Source organism: Anoplopoma fimbria, chromosome 11 (assembly GCF_027596085.1).
Source record: "Anoplopoma fimbria isolate UVic2021 breed Golden Eagle Sablefish chromosome 11, Afim_UVic_2022, whole genome shotgun sequence".
In the NCBI taxonomy this organism is placed as follows: Eukaryota; Metazoa; Chordata; class Actinopteri; order Perciformes; family Anoplopomatidae; genus Anoplopoma; species Anoplopoma fimbria.
In genome coordinates this window covers 2,526,214-2,548,073 of record NC_072459.1, presented here as the reverse complement: position 1 = coordinate 2,548,073, position 21,860 = coordinate 2,526,214, and the positions used below count along the sequence as shown (strand labels likewise).

Here is a 21,860-nt window from a genome sequence, read left to right as displayed (position 1 = left end):
GTGGGCTGCCAGGTATCATACAGATAAGACTCATGTCCATCTCAGTATCAGTTTATACTCACATGTATTATTTTGTCTGCTCTTTTAGACTGTTGCTTAAGAGAAGAAAATGAAAAAAGAACAGCGGATTCCGATGTGTAGCTGCAAAGCTAAAACTACATTCCCCCCCCGCTCATAAAGAGACCATTTTGTCTTGGAACAAGCAGCCTGCACAGAGTGCTGCCAAAGGGCAAATCTGGACAAAAGCATCAGTGACAGTGACTCAAGTATTCATTTTAAATGTGGAGCAGACAGGACTGAGTTTGTATTTCACATTTAGACCGACGCAGACAAACATTTAACAAGCTATGCATGGTAATTCCATTTTGAAAAGTCAACCTTAATATATTCAACCCTCTTTAAATTAGTTGGTATTAAATAAAAAATAAAGAAAAAGTCTTATCAGAAAGAAAACAAAATAAACAACTTTTAAATGCAAAACAACAGTTTTATTGCAATACACAGGATTTTCTTCTGCTGCACTCATTGCCTGCCAGGCACATCAACACACGAGGGGACAGGCCGGCATCAGAATACCATGAATGTGCATCATGAATTGGGTGTAAAGGTTATTATCAATGAGCCCGCCTGGACTCAGGCAGGTCACGCGATTGTCCAGAGTTCACTTGTCTTCAGCCGTTTTAATTTAAAACATAAACAGAGGCCTACCCCAAGCATAAAAGGCATGTTCTCAGATAAAGCAAACAATGAAGAGAAAGCAGAGAAGTACCTGCGTAATACATCCGCATACAATCAAAATGGAATTTTCTTTAAGGAAGCAGAAACATTCAGGAGTAAACAATTTGTATTCATCTTTGTTTCATAGTCAATTTTTGGCATCTATCCTTTAACAGAGATTGTGCTCCGGCAGCAGATTGTAAATGTTAGACCCAAGTTGAAATGAAGGGATGAGTAATGAGAAGGCAAAAGAGATGAAAAAATGCTGAACTGATATAAGGCTTCCATTACACGGTCATTGGTTGGAGTCCATCACATGTATTACTTTGTTTTAACTGCCAAACAAAATGTTTTAAGTAGTAATGCAGTAAAGATTCAGCAACGCACAAAGAGTTGGCACCAGTGGAACTCTCTGAAACATGTCACATTGGTGATGTTTTCATCCCCTCCTGATTGAACGGCTACATATTAAGGATTAAAACAAGCACATTCAAATTCAAGCAAAGGATTTTCTTACACCAAATAATTTAAATCTAGGACTGTTTAAAGCTGATCACTGTACAAGCACGCCAATGTCTTAACCATCCACGAGACCATAAACGTTTTCAAAATGACAAACTGTGTCGTAACCCAAACTACATTTACAAACACAGGAACCACGAAAGGGTAACCGGAACATTGTGATTGAACAGAGTCACAGTTAAAGTGATCAGGTAACAACGAGCCTGTTGACTGATTGGTGATTGAATGATTGCAGGTTTCATTGAAGAAGAATATGAAGAATTAGACAAAGAGATGGAAGAAAGGAACAGGGCTGAAAGTGCAAGAAGTTTAGGACAACATATTTGAAAAGAAATCTGATGGAAGAACAGAAATTCCTGCTCTGTGTTTAAACGTACAGGTGAATAACCGTGTGAAGAGGGGTGCTGGAATGAGAAGATTGACAGGGGAGCAGACGAGAAGAGCATGGACATGAACAGGGAGGAGATGTGTGTTTAGCTGATCAGAAGAATACCACACTAGACTTTCCTCCAGGGGGGTTGAGGACCCTGTTGTGAGAGCGAGGCTTGGGTCCCAGATGAGGCTCGTGGTTCTTCCCCTCACCAGTCGCATCCATCTCCTTAGGAGGTGAGGACGAAGGAGAGGAAGCAGGGGGCTCAGGTGCAGGCTCGGGGGGGGCTGGGGCAGCAACAGGCTCCTCCTTGACCGGCATGGGAGCTGGTGGGGCCACTTCCTCCTTCACTTCAGGTTGGATGACCTTGACTTCTGGTGCTGGGAGAGGAGAGAAGAAGGCATCTTACAGAAATGCAAAAACTGAAAAATATCCGAGAAGTTTAAAACATATATTTCCAACTGGAATATAAAACAGAAATCCCATTTTTTACTGATTCGCAGTTGAGATCTCAATGAATTGAGACTTTCTGATAAATCGGTCTTAAATAAGCATGTGTGCAAAATCTAAAGTGTGTTTTTTTATTTAAAACTTAAGGAAAGGGTTGGTATTGATTGGTAAGGATAACCTATGGGTGCAAAACTCAAAATATACATTTTATGTATCAAAGAAAAAGAAGACCCACTTTACTCTCTTCCCTGTGATCTACATACCAATACCCGTTAAACACTTTCAAGTTACAGTGAGTAGGATGACTCAAAATAAAACTAAACTCCCATAAAGAGTAGACATTTATCTGTATGTAACTCACCAGGTGATGACTTGGTTTCAGGTCCCACACCTAGATTGTCCTGTAAAAAAAAATAAAGATAAGAGAATTCTCACTGTGTAATCACGTGAAGGACTTGATAAAACAGGCTCTTTTCTTTGTGTTACTTGAATAAAACTAAAGTAGCTTCGCAGAACAATCACCTTGAAATTAAAAAGTAGTTGTCGTGTCTCAACACGACTTTTTGCTGGTTAAGTAAACAGCATGTTTACAGAAAAAGAAATGGTAACAGGTTTCTAAAGAAGTGGCTGCTTGGCATTTATTTGAGTCACTGCTGAGATTGTTGCAATAGAGTCAGCAGTCTAACAATACTCTGGTTGCACAACGCTATTGACCCGTAAGGAGGACTGCATTTAACACGGTTGTGGCACATTCCCGTTTTATAAATTAAGGATTACATATTGGATAAGAGGTACCAAGCGTACTTTTGGACCCGTTCTGCTCAAGCAGTGTGGGGTGTGTGGGACTATTCCTTTTTTTAAAAAAAGGAGTGAAAAGTATGATAAAATATAATAATATGATAAATCAAACCATTGAGATAGAATATAAAATGAAGGAGCATATCCTACCTTTGGCTTATTTGGGTGGCTTCGGTTTGAGTTCTGGGCAGGTGCATTCTCTGCAGCACCGAATATGTCGCTGCTTTGTCCACCGGGAGGATTGTGTCTATGTTGCCGGACCTGAGGTTCAGGATCCCCAAATATTCCGCTACTCTTCCCACCTACACAAAGTATCACCAAGACGTACGTTATGTTTTGCAGCAGTGACAGCATCATAATTGCACACTCCATTTTGAATGGTGAACTGCCCTGCCGTTTTTGGTGGTCTTGCAGATTTATGACACTGTGGCAGAATGTACTATGGTTATACTTATATGGGATTAAGACATATTTAACATCTAAATTGAGTTTATTCACGACCAGTCATCCTTCAGCCTCATACCATGTGCCTAGGAAAATGATGGTGTGATATACAGTACACATACTACGGTGGGATGCTAATGCCACAGTGAAAAATAAACTGATGAGGCAGTCAGGGTGACTCAGCAGTCCTTGTCTGGAAACTCAGACCATTTTCTAACAGTAGTCTGGACTGAACACTGAACACATTCTTGACTATACCAGATACTCCACAGGATCTGGAGGTGAATTACTTTCAGGCACAGAGAACATTGAAAGTGTTTGTACTGGAATTATCACATCATAGTAACACTTCTCACACCCTGGACATTGATAGAGGGTATGACTGGCCCGCCTCTGCACATCCTTAAGCCCTGGTCTGACCTGGAGGATTGGAGCGCCTGGGTACGCTCTGGGACTCCTCCGGCGGAGCAAACAGTTTGGAGGCCATCTTATTAGGTCTTCTTGATGCTGCAGAGTCGTCTTCATAGCCACCGAACAAGTTACTGGAGCCACCTCCAGGAGGCTGCAACACCCTGCAGAGGATGAAGCACAACACCACTTTAATAGGATCCAATGTAATCATGCAATCAATTACCCTGCGCAAGTGTGACCTGGAAAAGACAGACTTCAACTAGAGATGGATGATTTAATGTTACAGTGGTTTAGTTAACATGTGGATTCCTGACAAGAGAGGGTCATGCTTTCTGATTATGGGAGAAACATTATGCTCCTTTTGTACCATGACACAGTAGAAACAGTACCTGTTATAGACATGACACATGTGCAATAAAATACAAAATACACTACAATGTATAGCTGTAATAGTGTTTCTATCTGTACATATAATATTTCAGTTATTGTGGATTTTTTTGTTTACTGTTTTTTATTGCTTATTTATAATATATACATATCATTTTATCTTGTTTTTCTTTCACTATGCATCTTGTTTTGCACTATACTCTATGCAGCTGTAAGGATTATCTTATCTTATCTTATATGTTACAGTGCATATAATGGCGCCATGTGTCTTAAAACTCAATTATTTTTTTTAGAAATGACGCAATGCAACACCTTTTTGCAGCTTATTAAAAAAAAACCACAACATCCATGACCTTTGCAGCACTTAAGATTTTAATTCACTAAGAAAGGAAATTTAAATGTTCGCGAATTCTAAGAAACGCAGCCTTAGGGGCTTCCGTACTTCCGCAGCAGACAACGCCTGTTCTGTTAGCTTTTAAAGCTAATTAGAGTTTGCTAATTATTACAATTCACACTAAGCATGTATTGTTTACCTTGAGCTTGATTTTGCACCAGCGTCCAACCCTTGAAACATGTTGGTGGAAGTCATTGTGGTTTTGAGCCTTCAAAGTTTGCGAAGACAACTTCGTGTGTTTGCCAACTGGACGTGCAGCAAGTAGCACCGTCTGCGCATGCGCGAACTCCTCAGGAAGAATTTCAGTCCGCCCATCTGTGACGCGGAGCAATCTAATTGGTCCGCTGCCAAAATCTGCCGAGTGATGCGGTGCGCTCGTTATACCTCACCCCGGTGCCCCTGCGGGAAAGATTGACCATGAATTCCATTGGGTGGAAGCCTGTTGAGATAAAATTGTTATTTGATTTTATTATTATAAAGCAACTGTATTATGTTAGTGTTTTATATATGTGGTGTATTAAAAGAACAACAACAAACAAAGGAGACTCCGCCCCGCTGGTGTTGCACGGAGAACAAATCGCGGCACTCTTTTTGATGTGCGCTTGTTTTGTTACACAGGTGCGCCTGGTTTGAACAAAGGCAATGCGGGCTGAGCATAGATTGTATATAATAAGATGATGAGTCTGGGGGTGTTAACACACATTAATGAGGATGTTTTTGAATTAAAAGCATTTTGTATAATATTGTGTGTGCTTATTAGCCGGCACGGCTGTATCTCGGTGATTCGTTTCCGGCGTACGCCAGGATTGAATTCAAGCGCATCCTCCGTGTTCCGCCTTTTGATTTGTTTGTCAAAATGCCAATCACTTTCTGGGCGGGACTTATTTTTTTAAAGCGCCAAAAACCTCCATTGCGGTGATTAAAAGTTATTGGAAAAAACAATTTATTAATTAGAATTTTTTTTTAAATTATTGAGTAGTCAAACTGGTTTTGTATTAAAAAAAAAAACATTTATACAGCATGACAGGAAAAGAAAAGCAATTGGTCCAGCGGCTCCGGTTCCTCTCACTGCCCATTGGCGGAGCTGCCTGTCAATCAAATCCTAACCGTCGTCCTCGTGTGTTTCTGACCAATCACGGGGTTTGTTTTTGAGTTGTAGTGGGCGTGGCTTAACGCGTGCTCAATCGAACAGCAGGAACTGTCATCAGAGACGAGCTGGACGGATGCCGCTCAGCTAGCAATGCTAGTCCGTGTTTGGATCATTAACCCCACCGATAGGCTTCCACCTCAGGTAAATCCTGCAACTATGATGTGTGTTATCACTCTGACAAACTGTTTAAGCCCATGCATGCATTAATTGATATATTAAAAGCTTATTTTGGCTCGTTTTGGCGTGTTTGACAGGCTCTGCGTTAGCCTGCCGTGCTAAGGACCACGTTCTGCATGCATTGAAAACAACTTATAACCAGGAAGTCAGCTGTATCTGTTAGGATACATAACACATGTGTTATTAAGCATCTCCACATTGCACTTTAGAGCATTGTCAAGCTTATATTACATGCTTGGACAAAAAAAAAAGTTATTATGCTGGATTATACATGTTTAAAGTCAATATTTACCTCTGAAACCAGTGTGATCAATACCTGGAGCTGCATCAAAACAATATTTACACATTGCATTTATTTAACATTAAAGCTGCATTCATATATTAACTTCAAGTGGTGAGATAAAGTAATTAAACATACACTTTACTAGTAGTTCAGGGTTCCCTTTGCTGTTGCATCAGTTAAACACTGGTTTGCATCTGATATTTTGCATTTATGTGACTAATAACTGGCTGTGCTTTAATGCAGAAAGGGGGCTCTCCCTTGTTATACTCAAATTACATACAGTACCAGTGAAAAGTTTGGACACACCTTCTCATTTAATGTTTTTTCTTTATGTTTCTACATTGTAGATTAATATTGAAGACATCCAAACTATGAAGGAACACATATGGAATTATGTGGTAAACAAAGAAATGCTCAACAAACCAGAATATGTTTTATATTTTACATTCTTCACAGTAGTTGAATGAGAAGGTGTGTATAAACTTTTGACTGCTACTTGTGTGTCTTATTGATGTTTCTTTGAGTATCTGTCTCTGTGTTGTCACTGGTTGTTCAGACATAGATTAGTAGATAATCAATAAGACAGATTATGTCATGTTTAAACAGTCCAACAGTGTTTATAAATGTAATAAAAACAGGAATTTAAAGGCTGTGTTTGAATGCAGAAAGGGTCATACTCAAACTACTGATGTCATATTGATATTTCTTATAGTATCTCTTTTGCTTTCATCCCTCTGTGCTGTCACTCCTGGTTGTTCAGACATGAATAGATTAGTAGATAATCAATAAGTTTAAACATTATAACAGTCTTATGCATGTAATAATAAGTCTTCAGCTTGAATGTCCCCCCATGGGGATCAATAAAGGAATATAATAAAGGAATATAATAGTAATACACCAGGCTGTGTGTGCATCTGGTCCATACATGTGGTCAGTATGTGTCTGATAGTAAAGATAGCAAAATAAAAGCATTGTCACAATTGCAGGATGTATAAGAAATAAATTGTTTTTGCAGACTTAATTGGTGACGTAGTGGCAAACAAAGTCCACTTGCGCACAGGTTAATAAAACTACCACTGCCAAATGTTGCAAGGAAGACTTCCTCCAATGCATGCAAGTGGATACATCTCATGTGTCTAAGTGTTTTAATGCTTTTGTTACATTGTTGCAATTGAGACATTTTTATTTGCTGATAGAGAAACAGTTGAACTGCGCAGAGAGTTCAGATCAGAGGAGGCAGGAGCGACAGGAGAGGGCAGAAAGCAGGAACGGAGCGCTCGGTTCTCCGGGTTATTATGCACAATTCGGACAAGGTTTGCAAATCTACCCGGTCGGACTCATGGTGAAAAGAAAGAAGACGTCGCCTACTTGCGAAGACCACCACAATGGGTAAAACAATGCCAGAAACAAACACTTTATTTAGAGGTCGAATGCACCGTCGGGGTTTTGGTTGTCGTTTCTGCAGGGCGCAAAACTGAAAAGCGCATGAATTTAGTTGAAATTCATGCGTAAAAATGTGCCATCTGGGTGTAAAGCTGTTGCAAAAACCCTGCAGCCAGTTTCTGATTTCTTCTGCTTGTTGGATGCATGTGATTTTAAGACATTTAATGCATGCATTTGGTGTTGTTTTGTCGGGGACTGGAGAGGGGATTTGAAACAAACAGCGGCGGCCATGTTGAGAGACACACTGCACGTCGTCTTCAGAAGTTCATTTCACACATTGCTTTGCTGTAAAAGGTGATAACTGTGGTTTGGTTGTGATGTGTGCAGGATGACACCGGGCTCCAGGGAGGGCATCGGGGTGGATGGGAGGAGGAATCCGGCCACGAAGCCCGAAGGTTGCGACGAGGAGGAGAGAGAGGAGCGCAGCACAAAGGGAGCCGACGGAGAGGAAACGCTTCATCCATCAGCCGCCTCGGTGCCACCGGCCTCTCCCCCGAACCGAGCCCAGGGTGGCCCAAACCAGCACCCCCAGAGCTCCGCAGAGCCAGTCCCTCCGTGTCAAGACCAGCATCATTTTCTCAGATCCAGCGTCCGACCTCCCAGCAAACGGATCCGGAAGGATTCAATGGTTTCCACCATCAATGGGCATGGAGGAGCCAGATCTAAAGGTACTGGGGGGAGACAAGAAGTGTGCATGGGGGGGATTGTTATTATAGGGACACTGAAGTTGTCACTGTGTTTACAGTTTGTTTATCAGGGATGGCTGGGCTGGTGCTGGCTTTGTTGTTCTCCCTCTGGCCCACTGGAGGGGTTGTTCTCTGGGTAGATTTCTGGCAAAACCACCCTGTGAACAATTTCTGTAAAAAAAATAAAATGAGAACAGATGAGAACTCACATTTCTAATTTAGTTTCAGTTACTGTTTCTTGGAAACTTGCAGTTACAGGTTTAAAAAACAAAGTTCAGACTGTCATGAGTGTGGAATAAATAAAGCACAGAGTGGAAATGAGAGCAGCATTGTTATGGACAGTTTATTTTTAATATTTTCAGCAAATAGAATAACAGAGAAGACTGAGTTTATTGTGTTTTACAATTGATTCACTGATGTAAAACAAACTGACGTAAATTAGCATTTTAGACGCACTTCCTTACTAAGGATTTAGTTTTTCACTTGCGGATTGTGTGACGAATTATTACTGACTTGTTTCAGTGTGTATAATTATATTTCTCTGCTATAACAGTATGTGTGTGCCTTTTCTCTCCTGAAAAACTGTGTGCATAGGTGGGATTGTTATAGTGACAACACTAAAGTTGTCACTGGGTTTACAGTTTGTTTATCAGGGATGGCTGGACTGATGCTGGCTTTGTTGTCCTCCCTCTGGCCCACTGGAGGGGTTGTTCTCTGGGTAGATTTCTGGCAAAACCACCCATGTTGCAAAACCACAATATATATAAAATAGAGTCTCACACAGATGAGAACTCACATTTCTAATTTAGTTTCAGTTACTGTTTCTTGGAAACTTGCAGTTACAGGTTTAAAAAACAAAGTTCAGACTGTCATGAGTGTGGAATAAATAAAGCGCAGAGTGGAAATGAGAGCAGCATTGTTATGGACAGTTGTTTCCACTTTTACTTTATTTTTAATATTTTCAGCAAATAGAAAAACAGAGCAGACTGAGCTTCACTGATCCAACCAGTAGGTAAATTAGCATTTTTTAATCATTTTCTTACTAGAGGATTTAGTTTTTCGCTTGCGGATTGTGTGAGGAATTATTACTGACTTGTTTCAGTGTGTATAATTATATTTCTCTGCTATAACAGTATGTGTGTGCCTTCTCTCTCCTGAAATTTGGCATTCTGAATGAATGCTCAGAGGAAAAACTGTGCATAGGTGGGATTATTATAGTGACAACACTGAAGTTGTCACTGGGTTCACAGTTTGTTTATCAGGGATGGCTGGGCTGATGCTGGCTTTGTTGTCCTCCCTCTGGCCCACTGGAGGGGTTGTTCTCTGGGTAGATTTCTGGCAAAACCACCCTGTGAACAATTTCTGTTAAAAAATAAAATTATACAGACAGAACTCACATTTCCAATTTAGTTTCAGTTACTGTTTCTTTAAAAAACAAAGTTCAGACTGTCATGAGTGTAGAATAAATAAAGCACAGAGTAGACTTCAGTGTTTCTGCATGGAAATGAGAGTAGCATTGTTATGGACAGTTGTTTCCACTTTTACTTTATTTTTAATATTTTCAGCAAATAGAATAACAGAGAAGACTGAGTTTATTGTGTTTTACAATTGATTCACTGATGTAAAACAAACTGATGTAAATTAGCATTTTAGACGCACTTCCTTACTAAGGATTTAGTTTTTCATTTACAGATTGTGTGAGGAATTATTACTGACTTGTTTCAGTGTGTATAATTATATTTCTCTGCTATAACAGTATGTGTGTGCCTTCTCTCTCCTGAAAAACTGTGTGCATAGGTGGGATTGTTATAGTGACAACACTTCAGTTGTCACTGGGTTCACAGTTTGTTTATCAGGGATGGCTGGGCTGATGCTGGCTTTGTTGTCCTCCCTCTGGCCCACTGGAGGGGTTGTTCTCTGGGTAGGTTTCTGGCAAAACCACCCTGTGAACAATTTCTGTAAAAAAATAAAATGATAACAGATGAGAACTCACATTTCCAATTTAGTTTCAGTTACTGTTTCTTGGAAACTTGCAGTTACAGGTTTAAAAAACAAAGTTCAGACTGTCATGAGTGTATAATAAATAAATCACAGAGTAGACTTCAGTGTTTCTGCATGGAAATGAGAGCAGCATTGTTATGGACAGTTGTTTCCACTTTTACTTTATTTTTAATATTTTCAGCAAATAGAAAAACAGAGCAGACTGAGCTTCACTGATCCAAGCAGTAGGTAAATTAGCATTTTTGAATCATTTTCTTACTAGAGGATTTAGTTTTTCACTTTTTATTACTGACTTGTTTCAGTGTGTATATTTATTCTGCTCTGTTATGACAGTATGTCTGGTTTTTTTCTCCTGAAATTTGGCATTCTGAATGAGTCAGACTCTGATCAACATTTACAGTATATTGAGGAGTTGTTGTGCTTGAAAGGTATGACTGGCGGATTTATTTTATAAATAAATATTTTTAGAAAGAGACTTATTGTTTCATCAAATGTATGTTTAGATTGCCCAGGTGTCGACCAGTTGACCAAGGAAGCCCTACTTATTTTTGATATGATGCTATATTGGTGCACATCTATTTTCAGAGAGACACATCTAGGTTAGTGCCTGTGACCCAAAGAGGTTTGCATTTGTAAATGATCACCCATTCTGGCTGAAAATCTACACTGTGCTTCTGGCATTGTGCTCTGTTCTGGGGTAAACACAGCCATCGGGGCCCATCAGGAGTTGGTTTTGGACCCGTGTACTGTGGACCTGGCCGTAGGGACTGATTGCTTTTCCTGCCTTTTTGCCAGAGCTCAACCACAGAATGATAAGCTCTGCAGGTTGTGCAGTGTAGTTGCAGTGGGTGGCTTTGTGTGCATGCATTTCAAAAACCTTTCTTTCCATGCCATACAAAACAAACCAGGCGGTGAACCAGAACATTTGTCTTAAATCTTACATTTCTGACTCTTATATTTAAGTTGTATTTTTTTCTCTGAATGTGTCATGACTGATGGCTTTGATGGCTCCCGTGTCTGTGCACAGGGGCAGAGAATGGCTCTTCCTCCAGTGGGACAGTTGGACAGTCTGGACCAGTGGCCGGCTCCACAGGGGGAGTGTCGAAGGCCTCCAAGGGCCAGGGGTCTGCTGAGAAGGAGGAGCAAGCTGGTAACCAGAAGAGGGCCCGTCGGCAGTGGGAGTCTTGGAGCACAGAGGACAAAAACAGCTTTTTTGAGGGCCTCTACGAGGTAAAGGGCAGGAACAAATAGATTGTCACAGTTTGAAAAGGGGCGATAACTTTTAAGTTTTGCGATTTATTTTTGACATCTTATACTCACCTGTAACTACTCTGGTCTCCAGCATGGGAAGGATTTTGAGGCCATCCAGAACAACATTGCAATGAAGTACAAGAAAAGAGGCAAACCAGCCAACATGGTGAAGAACAAGGAGCAGGTTCGCCACTTCTACTACCGGACCTGGCACAAGATCTCCAAACACATTGACTTTGCAAATGGTGAGCTGCCCTTTATTTATCAACCAAAAACTGAGACTGAGTTTCAGTGAAAAGTCTCAGTGAAAGTGTGAGGGTAGAATAGTATTTATTTCTAAGAGTTGGAGCTCCACATAAAACACAACTTTTAGTTTTACAATAATATCGTGAAACTTACACCCCCTCATCTTGTTTCACTTTTCTTCTTATGTCTATTGTAAATGTAAACAAACGTTAACATGGCAGTTGTATGTGTCCGGGTTGAAAAAGCTTTTGTTTATGTTATTAACTATGTGTGTCATGTCTGGAAGACAAATTTCTTTAAATCGAGTTATGTTTTCATTCCTTTTGCCATCTTTTTTTTTTCTCCACTTCCTAAATAAATAGAACAGAGACTTTGTCCCAAAACATATTTTAACAAACCTCCAGATAAACTTGAGCTGCCCTCCATCAAAAAGCCCTCAGTGTCACTGTTGTGTTATCTCCATGTAGCATGCACATGTCTGATGAATTCCTGTTTACAGCTGCGTTGTGACTTGTGCCACCTTTTTCTTCTCAGTGTACTCCAGAGTGCTGAAGAAATCCTCTCAAGAACTCTACGGCCTCATCTGCTATGCCGAGCTTCGCAAAAAAGTTGGCGGGTGTAAGTGAAGGCTGTACATGTGTTTGAATGCATGACTCTTTAGAATTGGTTTGTGTGTGTGTGTGTGTGAGTGTTTTTCTGCTGTTAGTTTGGGACACAAGGGATGTGATGAGACACTGCAGCCTCCCATGGGGGGCAGCTGCTCCTGAGGGACGATGTCGTGAACAGCTCTGTGTTTTGTCTTTGACAGTAATGGATGATAAGAACGTGTCAAAGCTGAACGAACTAATCCAACAAGGGTAAGTCTTTAGTAAAACTGAAAAACTATATTGCCTACTCACACGGTTTTCAGTTTTTAACATACACCTATCTGGGATTGTCAAGTATGCAGTTCTTTATTTTAAGTTCTATATCATTACACAGATATAATTTCACCATCAGTGTGAGGTCATGATGACATAAGCCAAAGAATTTTGCATCAGCAGCAGGAACACTGATCATAATTAAATATTACTTACTGCACGGCTACTGTGTTGTAAAATATTTTTGTTACTTTGTTTACAACAGAACTTGTACATTTGTTAAGCCAAAAAAGTTGTCCTTAACATTAAAGCTTTCTCTGTTGTTCTGTCTGTTTCAACAGGGCCACCACTGTGCGCTCAAAAGGGAGGAACCTGCGAATCAAAGCACCCATGTGCCGAGCACTGAAGAAACTTTGTGACCCAGATGGTGAGCAAGTACATACATACAAAGTAAACAAACATTGCTGAAAATACAAACTACGGCGATGGTAAGGCACAGGGTTTGTGGGGGCGGGGTTTTGGCAAAAACAATGGCAGCGTGTGGGCTAGAGGTGTTTCCATGGAAACACTGTGGGTGCAAAGTGAGGAGGAGGAGGAGCAGGAGGAGGTAAATGATGGAGATGACTGGTCTGACTGACTGGCATCTGCCCGTCTGTTCTAAAACAGCCACTCACTGAAGTTAGAGAAAACATTTGCTTTGACCAAGGATGGACTATTATATTGCCACTGTGCATCTGACATCTTTCTGATGTAGTCAGAGTTTAGTTTTAGTGCTGTAACAACTGTAACGGTCCTCGTCCTGGTTTGTTGTTTCCTCTTCAGTACAGATGAGTTTGGCAAATGCATTTTGGTTGCCTGCTAACCCATGAAGCAAAAAAAGTTTGCAAAAGATAATTCTCAACTCTTTTCTTAATTCAACTAAGTTGCTCTGTCCGCAGTATTGTACTGTTCATGTAGTTCTTTAGTGTCTCTGTAGGTTCAGTATTTAGTTGTCACATCTGCTCCATTTCATAACTTCATACTTTCACACGCTGGCTCTTGCACTTTAAAGACACTTGACCTTTTCTTATCAGAGATCTTTGTAGGTGTTTCTCATTAAGTCTCACTGTGTCTTCATGTTCTTGCAGGAGTGAGTGACGAGGAGGACCAGAAGCCAGTGCGTCTGCCCCTGAAGGTGGCAGTGGAGCTCCAACCACGCAGCAACCACTCCTGGGCCCGCGTTCAGAGTCTAGCCCACAACCCACGTCTCAGGTTAGGCATGCCTGTTAACTAATCTCTGAGAGGAGTCTATTACCAACAAACACAACCAGAACAATTTCTTAATAATTTGCTTCAAAGCAGAACTTGGAATTCATTTTTAGCTCCAGATCAGGAATCAGTTTGCAGCAATATCATGATTTAAAAACATTTGGTCCACTTTCTTCTTTGGGATCATTTTTAAAGAAAAGCAAAACTCAAAAACACAATGCCTTTTGGCAACGGAATGCCGTTTTATAGACGTTGCCGTTAGCATGAATGCACCATGAAGCAGTTTCGAAAAATGATAAATGTTTGCATTTGCAAGAATGATAAAAATAAATCTTGTCTTTGCTTTGGAAAGTTGTCTGGTAAAGTATATTTTAAGTGTCCCGGATCAATGGCTAAAGTGAATCTATATCCTCGTATTGTATTAATTTAGTGTGGGACCTTTAAAGTGCTTTATCTGTAAGGAGCATAAAAACAACAGTGCCATTCTGCACCATGTTACCACAGCAGCTTGTAAATCAACACGTCTCTCTTTCTGTGTCTTTTCCAAAACAGGATGGTGGTGGAGCTGCACAGGAAAGTCTCCAGCCTCATTGAGTATCTGAAACAGAAGTGGGCGTACCATGACCGGCGGATCGTATCCTTCAAAACATCATATGACTTTTGGAGCAGTATTGATTACATTGCAGTTTAAAAAAACGGCTGCACAGTGGGAAGTCTGTGGTACAAGGTTGTCATGTGACGGCAGAGCATAGAGCTTGAGATCATTTTCTTATCCCATCATTAACCGATAAAATGGATTGTGTATAAGACGTTAAAATTAGGTTTTAATCTATTTTATACACGAGCTGCGACCATACAGAGCGTTATTCTTATTATCTTTGGTAAGGGATTCGGAGAAGTGGTATTTCCTTTCAGCAGTAAACATTTGTGAACTGTAAACATGCCTATTTCTGTCGTTTATGTCTGAGTCCTTGACACTTGATGCTTCAGCTGAAGAGTCTCATGGAGAGGGAGGCTCTGGACGTCGGCCCATCCAGCGCAGTTTCTTCCTGCAAACCCCAGCAGGACGAGCTCTTTCTTTACCCCGCTGAGAGCAGCACTTTGACCACCCTGCCTGGTGTGGCCCGCGTCGTTCACTCCAAGGCCTCCTGCACTGTACACTGGCTAGAAAGTGGCAAGAACCGGCCTAATGCCAAGGAGTTGCCCGCTGCTCAGATTCTGGGTATTCACTCGGCTCCACCACTTCGGACTGGAACTAAATCTGGACGGGGAGGCGCCGCTGCTGCTGGTGCTTCAGTGACTGTTTTGTGTGATAGTCGACGAACTGAGCCCCTTAACCCTGAGCCTTCACAAGACTGCTCTACAAAGGTAGAAGAGAAGAAACCTCAATCTGTTTCTGTCCCTGCTTCCTCTCAGCAGACTGTGGCTCTTAGGGAAGAGGGAACCGTGATAGGACCCTCTGAAGGGGGAAAGATCTGTACTGGTGTGGAGGCCAGTATTGATTTATCAGTGACCAAAAGCATTGAGAAGACGTGTAGTGGTACAGAAAGCCCATCGGAGCCGTGTAATGAGGAGCAGAACACCATCACCTCTTCCCCAGAGGCCAACCAGCCTCCCCCAGCCAAACCTCCAGTCGCTGGCTCAGAGGAGGTGATGTCGCAGGGCTCTGCACCAGCAGCCAAAGAGCGGGCTGTCGAGCAGATCAGAGGGGAGGGCTGGAGCGCTCGTGACGCCGAGAACGTCACCCTGGCTGAGCTCTACCTGATGTTTGGGAAGCCTGGCAAGCTGCAGCTGGAGTACGAGTGGCAGCCCACGTCAGGTCCTTTCAACAACCAGGAAAACGGACAAGCCCACCTCAAGCCCATCAAGACACAACACGTTCTGCGCTGCCTGCTCAAACTGGTTGCCACTGAGGTCAATCCTAAACCTCTGGTAAGGATTAACTGCTACTTCTTAATATATATTTGCTGGTTGCCAGATATCATTTTATCCTGTATAAAAAAACATCTGAATGTCATGATATACATATTAGAAGCTTAACAATCATCATGGGTTGAACATTTGTAATTTGTCAGCACTGGGACTCTTCCAACTCTAAACACTTCTGAAAAGCATAACTTAGAAATATACTACGTAGAGCAGCAGGTGTCTATAATGCATCTTCTCCTCCAGGCTCCAGAGCTGTGCTCCACTGCTCCATCCCCACACAAGACCCATCCAGAGGAGCAAAACCAGGCCCTTACACCTCCAGGGAAGGGTCCCGTAGCAGGTGTTCGCAGCCCCAGCTGTGGCCGGCAGCAGGCCTCTGTCCGAGGGGCCCGGTTACACCTGCCAACTGCTGGAGTCTCAGGTATTCAAGCATGAGATGTGTATTCAGCTTCAGTTGATGAATAATAAATCACTAAAAGTAATTATGTAGTGAAACTGATTCCTGCTCCATAGTTGATTGTTTGAACATTCACTGTATTTTCCCGTATTGTTAGAAAGCCTCAGTACAAACAAACGGCAGTTGCTCTTGTGTGTGTTTGCTGGTCAATGGGTTTTATGCATTATCTCTTACTTGTTCCTCCCCTCTTCAGGTGGACGCAACCTCCCCCGCTCTCTGCTGGGGTTGACAGCGAGCAGCGACGCAGAAAGCGGTGTGTTTGCGGTTCCCACCACGCTGCCCCCGAACAGCTCGCGGCACAACAGAATGTTTTCCCCCAACAAGGAAGCAGAGCTAGCCTTCAAACAGCAGCTCGACTCTATCAGTGTAAGACTGGGCAATGCAGTATTTCTTTTTTTTTACACCAAATGTACATCGACTAAATCGGTATCATCCACACGCACACATTTTAATTTGCTCTGTTTTTGGTTTTTTTTACAGATGCAGTCAGAACTTTTCATTTCAAGACAGAGAAAACCTCGAAACAGACAACTACGGAAACCACTTGTAGTTCAGGTAAGAGAAGACAGAAAGGTGTTTAACTCTATTTATTCTGTTCTATCGCAAGAGACAACACGTCTAGAACTTATAATGTTGGTAATTGGTTGAATGTTTGTACTGTAAATGTGTTTATAGTGCTTCTCTGTGCGTTTAGTTCACTTGCCTTTGTCTCTTCCACAGCGAACACTTCTACCACGAACTACAGGCGACACTCCTCAGCATGTCTGCTCCTTCTCCATCCTCTCCAACTCCTCTGCCACAGGTACTCCTCAGACATCCTGATCCTGCAGCACCATTTGTTGTCAGCAAAAGATAGACATGTTTAAATTATTGTACTTTTCCCTATAGTGTAGCATAAATATTCATATTCAGACAGTCATACTGTCTTCTTTATGTGTAACTGTTTGTAATACACACGTCTAACATGCTCTTTGTACATAACTAAATGTCATTTCTCGTTTTCGACAACCATTCTGCTAATCTCTCACTTCCTGTTTCTTCCCTCAGGAACTGGATCTTTCCGGCCAATCCACACTCGCCTGGCTCCTTCCTCCCGCCCCCTCTTGTCCAAAGCTTCCCCTGCAGCCTCCAGCTCTGCAGGAGCCAGTCAGCTCTCCAGTATGTTCTGTTTTCCTTATTAATCTATTTTTTTCCATTTCAAACTGAATTCTAGATGCAGTATAATTCATTTTGCCTCTCAAAGTATTGGTATTTGTTTAAACTCTCCTGTCCTCCTCCTATGACATGGCTCCTTCACTTAATGTGCTCAACAAAACAGGAAGACTTCTAAAAAATGAATCCACACAAAGAGCGTTGCACATTTTTTGATCTGTCAAATTAAAAGTAGACGTCCACATTGAGTCAGTTGGATTATTTACAGTTTGTATGTCTTTGTCCTGCCATCTCATAGATTCCTAGTGCAGGGTTTCATACACACCCCAACAATATTCTTAAGATATAGTTTTTTCTTTTGTAAGATTACGTTATTTTTGTGTAAGACACTGAATTCTCTGAGTTTCCAGTTTCCCACATGATCTCTGACCGAGTGTGAACAAATACTCTTTTGTGAAAGAACATTCTTCCAGCTCATCACTATTTTCTCCTGCTTTAAATTTTTTATATTCACATTGTTGCTGAGTTGAATTGCTGATGTTACTTTTTTTTTTGGTCGATCCTCACATGCTCAGTTACAATTAGTACTTATCAGGTATAGTGCTGATGTGACAAATCTCTTGTGTTTCTAAACTGTTAATTCTCTTTTAGGTGCCATTGACCTGGCTGCTAAGTCTGCAGGTATCATCCCTGGCAGTCCCCGTCGGGAGCTGAACTCTCCCGCTGTTGATAACGGCACCCTGCTCCACACCACAGCCATTGTTGAAGCAGAACCAGACTCTCAACTCCTCCAGCACAATGTCCCAGAGGTCAGCAGCACACATTTACATACACAAACTGATACAAACCGGGAGCTTTGCCTCTACACATAGATAACTACTTTACTGTGAGGGTGAAGTAGGACTCCATTAATGAAGGTACAAGAATACAATGATGCATGAAAACTAATCTGTTGAGGAAATAAAGCCATCTCAAAATCTAACAAAGCAGCCCCTATAAGTGTTCAACTTGCTCTTTTTCCAGAACGGTCACCCTCCCCCGTCTCCTGGACTGACCGGTGGTGGCGACTCCCTCCTCTCTCCGCCCAGCGTGGCCTCGCTCCTGGACATCTCTCTCCCCGGCCCCCCTGAAGAGGCTCTAGCCCCCGGAGAATCTCAGACACACATCAGTGACTCCATCATCGAGCTCGCCATCAACTCTGGCCACTATGGTGCGTAACATGGAATCCAAATGTGTGGTATTGTTGCAGCGAGGTATTGGCATTAAATTAAGGATATCCTGGAGCATCGTCTCTTTATTGAGATGAAAAGTGACATTAGGTCACAAAGGTTTGCAGTCCGCACCAACAGGGTTTGTTTTCTCATGAGAGGGTTGTGTTGCCTGCAAGACGGTGTGAATTCTGTTGACATGCAGCCAACTAGCTCAGTTCTCAGACTTCAGGATTATTTAACACTGTGTGTGTAATCTAATGGCCGTTATGCTGCAGGCGAGGAGGCCGCTCTCTCTCCGGCCAAGATGAGCAACAACGACAGCTCCAAACTGATGGCCTCGTCTCCCTCAGTCAGCCCGTCCAGAGGCTGGATCCCGTCGCCCAGCCACGACCCCCAGTGGTACCCCAGTGACTCCTCGGACTCCACACTGGGATGCCTCCTCTGTAAGTCTTTATCGCTCCTAAATAATTAAACACAAGCACGTACTATTACAGATCTTCTCTGTAGCTCCACTGAACACTTCTATGTGTTTCCTAACCAAAGAGTTGATACTAGAGATGAAATCTGAAGCCTGAGACGGACAAACATACTGCAGGTCAATGAAAAATCAAACATCAACTTATTAATATGTGACTAGTTTTCCCCATCCTTAAAAATGCTGAACACACAGATAGTTTACTTCTGCCTGAGCTGTGGAGGAAAAATCAAAGCTCTGCTAAATTGACTGTAAAACAATACATACTAACTTTAATGTCAGACAAATTCACAAAGGAGCTAATAAAGTACTAATCATCTTAGTAAACCTCAATAAAGACACTTGATGCCTTTTGAACTTTCATTCTCATATTATTGCCCCATAACACCGACACACCTGTGGACTTCCTCTTGCAGCGATGTCTCATGAAGAGGACTTTGTTTCCACTCTTCGTGTTTGCTGTCCCTTTTTATTCACTGTCTGTCTTTTTTCCCTTCCAGCCAGCATGGTCTCTCCTGATAAAGGCAAGCGGACCACCCTAACCCCCTCTGGCCCCTCCAGCGGCACTGCTTTGCTTGGTCCCAGTCTCCTGGACTGCAACTCCCATGATTCCTTTCAGTCCCGTGGCCTTCCTGATGTGGCAGAGGTACGTTCTTGGTTTTTAGTCTTCTATGAAATAGCAATTTAGCTTTTTTGGGGGGTTTCACACTCTGCCAGTCTAAACATTGGATTCCTTGTAAAGACAAACTCACTTTTTTGTTGATGGATAGTTTAGAAGATTGACACCACTGTCATACATTAAGCTATAGCTTAGCTCGGCTTAATACTGGAAATGAGGAAACATTATTAACAATTCCCTCAAACTATTCCTTTTTTCCAGAGGTCCCTGAAAGAAAAAAAAAATGGCATTTCAATCTATTTTCATTTCTCTCTGCTGCTGTTGTCATTACTGTTGGACACTGAAGGCTCTTTGATTGTGTTCGCAGATGGACTCTCAGCTTGCCTGTATGATGAGTGAGAGCAGTGTGGACTACATTGCTCGCTTCAACGACCTGGCTCAGGAGCTGGCTGTGACCGAGCCCTCCATCCCACCACCCTGAGGCAGAGCGGACCTGGCTCCAACGACCCACGGCCATCTGGAGGACACGAGTTCTGTCTCCACGCTGTCCCTTCTACTCTGGAGAAAAGATGCCCCCCCCCCCCCCCCTGCCCCTGCCCCGTTTGTAAAAGTGCAATAATGACAGTGAAACTTGACCATTGTTCAAAGCGAGTTAAAAACTTGTTGGTTTCACTGAACTGTTTTTTATGTTGAAACGCCCTTTAAAAACAAACACTTTAAAAAAACAAAAGCGTTTACAAAACACAACCTCATGTACAGGAAAATACTATGCCATATTTGAACAATAATATTTTGACTGATCTTTTATGTCTCTTCCTGCTCTTTTGTGTGTTTGTCTGTCTTCTGTTTTCTCAGATTAACCCCACAAAATGTGTTAAATCCGCTACAATGTGCAGTTCAGATCCCAACTGGTGGCAAACAGCTGCTGGAGGGTAGTTTTGAAAGTAATGGCAGTAAGAGAGCGTGAATGTGGTGAGATAATTGTTTCTATTCCGTTGTTATAGTGGGCTCAGTTGGAAAAGTAGATTACAACACAGCAGGGCAAGTAAAGTAAAAGCTCCTGCCCTCCTTTCCACATGCTTTTGATCAGTTCGGGTTTTATCGTTTGCATTTTATGAACATAGACTGCCACCCGTGTTTGGAATCAGGTTTGTCATTTCTGTAGGTCAAATGTTCAATGCAAAATGGCAGCTTTTGTTGGTTGACTTTTTTTTTTTTTACTTCTCTTGAAGTTTGTGCTGAAATCACATTGGAGTTCAATTTCCAGTCGCTTCATGCAGATTATCACTTTTAATGTACGTTGCGTAAACAGGTCGACATTTAATTCTGGTATTTTAAACAACCTTGTCATAATAGTTTGGAGTATTTTCACTCAACTATTCTGACAAACAACATTATTCATTTACTTTAGCTCTCTTGCTGGTATCAGATAAACGAGTCGAGCTGTTTTCAGCCGAGGACTAAACAGAGACACCATTTACCCAGAATGTGACCAAGCACATATTCATTTTTATTGACAGACTGAAATTAAAAATGTTAAAGGAACCATTTAAAGTTCCCGGTAGTTTTACAGTCCGTTTCAACTCCCCGAGAGCGAGCAGTCACATCTATGGAATGATATAAAACACTAAAGCCATAGTTTTAAGCTTTTTTTAGGTAGTGTTCTTTAACCACTAATAAAACCTTAATACTCTGTTGACTAGCAGTGATGCCGGATGCGAACAGAACACTCTCCATGCTGTGAGGTTAGAGGTAAATGGATCCTTTTCAGTGCTTTCCCCGTGTAGTTTTGATGCAATGTACCGTTGTTAACGACAAACACACATCTACCACAAAGTCCAGAGTTATTGCGTCAAGATTTTTCCTGATTTTCAATTAACCAGCATCATCGAATATGCAGTATTGTGAACATTTTGTCTCAACAATGTGTTTAACTTCATCTCTGTGTGTAAATTGTAGGAGAGCTCTTGTTATCATTCCACAAATGGGATTTTAAATGTTTGTCTCCAAGCACCTTGAGGGCTTCGACTCTACGATGTAAAAGCTCTTGTGATGTTCATTCGTTTGTGAAAAGGCTTCGTCTTCACACACTAGATACAATGAAGATGATTCTTAATAAGGTATAAACAGCAGGTTTGTCTTTGAATCTGGCATGTTTTTATTTTTTTGTTGAAGGATT

At 41.8% G+C, this 21,860-nt stretch overlaps 2 protein-coding genes across 4 annotated transcripts; one reads left to right on the top strand and one right to left on the bottom strand.

The window, feature by feature from the left end:
• Positions 1-464: 464 nt before the first annotated feature.
• Positions 465-4,774, bottom strand: jpt2 (Jupiter microtubule associated homolog 2). The gene is made up of 5 exons (XM_054607672.1): positions 4,633-4,774; positions 3,722-3,873; positions 3,008-3,159; positions 2,421-2,460; positions 465-1,989 (listed from the first exon to the last, which is right to left on the bottom strand). The coding sequence occupies exons 1-5, from the start codon at positions 4,686-4,688 to the stop codon at positions 1,721-1,723; spliced, it is 669 nt and encodes a 222-aa protein (XP_054463647.1). The 5' UTR covers positions 4,689-4,774; the 3' UTR covers positions 465-1,720.
• A 924-nt stretch (positions 4,775-5,698) lies between these two features.
• Positions 5,699-20,263, top strand: cramp1 (cramped chromatin regulator homolog 1). Of its 3 annotated transcripts, XM_054607237.1 has the most exons (21): positions 5,739-5,784; positions 7,300-7,492; positions 7,874-8,214; positions 11,261-11,463; positions 11,576-11,729; positions 12,265-12,348; positions 12,539-12,587; positions 12,932-13,017; positions 13,718-13,841; positions 14,391-14,472; positions 14,829-15,770; positions 16,011-16,188; positions 16,418-16,590; positions 16,705-16,779; positions 16,945-17,026; positions 17,272-17,382; positions 18,028-18,185; positions 18,400-18,586; positions 18,863-19,030; positions 19,563-19,708; positions 20,049-20,263. In XM_054607237.1, the coding sequence occupies exons 2-21, from the start codon at positions 7,443-7,445 to the stop codon at positions 20,160-20,162; spliced, it is 3,507 nt and encodes a 1,168-aa protein (XP_054463212.1). In that variant the 5' UTR covers positions 5,739-5,784; positions 7,300-7,442; the 3' UTR covers positions 20,163-20,263. The 3 variants fall into 3 exon arrangements, with proteins under 3 accessions (XP_054463214.1, XP_054463212.1, XP_054463213.1); XM_054607239.1 differs by lacking the exon at positions 7,300-7,492 and having other exon boundaries at positions 5,699-5,784; XM_054607238.1 differs by lacking the exon at positions 5,739-5,784 and having other exon boundaries at positions 7,267-7,492.
• The last annotated feature ends 1,597 nt before the right edge of the window (positions 20,264-21,860 follow it).

What these genes read in the sequence shown, in the direction of transcription:
- jpt2 (XM_054607672.1), bottom strand. Translation starts at nt 4,688, where the DNA reads ATGACTTCCACCAACATGTTTCAAGGGTTGGACGCTGGTGCAAAATCA. An exon ending in GGTGCAAAATCAAGCTCAAG is followed by an intron (nt 3,874 to 4,632) that starts GTAAACAATACA and finishes CATCCTCTGCAG; the next exon opens with GGTGTTGCAGCCTCCTGGAG. An exon ending in TGAAACCAAGTCATCACCTG is followed by an intron (nt 1,990 to 2,420) that starts GTGAGTTACATA and finishes CTCCTCTCCCAG; the next exon opens with CACCAGAAGTCAAGGTCATC.
- cramp1 (XM_054607237.1), top strand. Translation starts at nt 7,443, where the DNA reads ATGGTGAAAAGAAAGAAGACGTCGCCTACTTGCGAAGACCACCACAAT. An exon ending in AGGAGCCAGTCAGCTCTCCA is followed by an intron (nt 17,383 to 18,027) that starts GTATGTTCTGTT and finishes ATTCTCTTTTAG; the next exon opens with GTGCCATTGACCTGGCTGCT. An exon ending in TCCAGCACAATGTCCCAGAG is followed by an intron (nt 18,186 to 18,399) that starts GTCAGCAGCACA and finishes CTCTTTTTCCAG; the next exon opens with AACGGTCACCCTCCCCCGTC.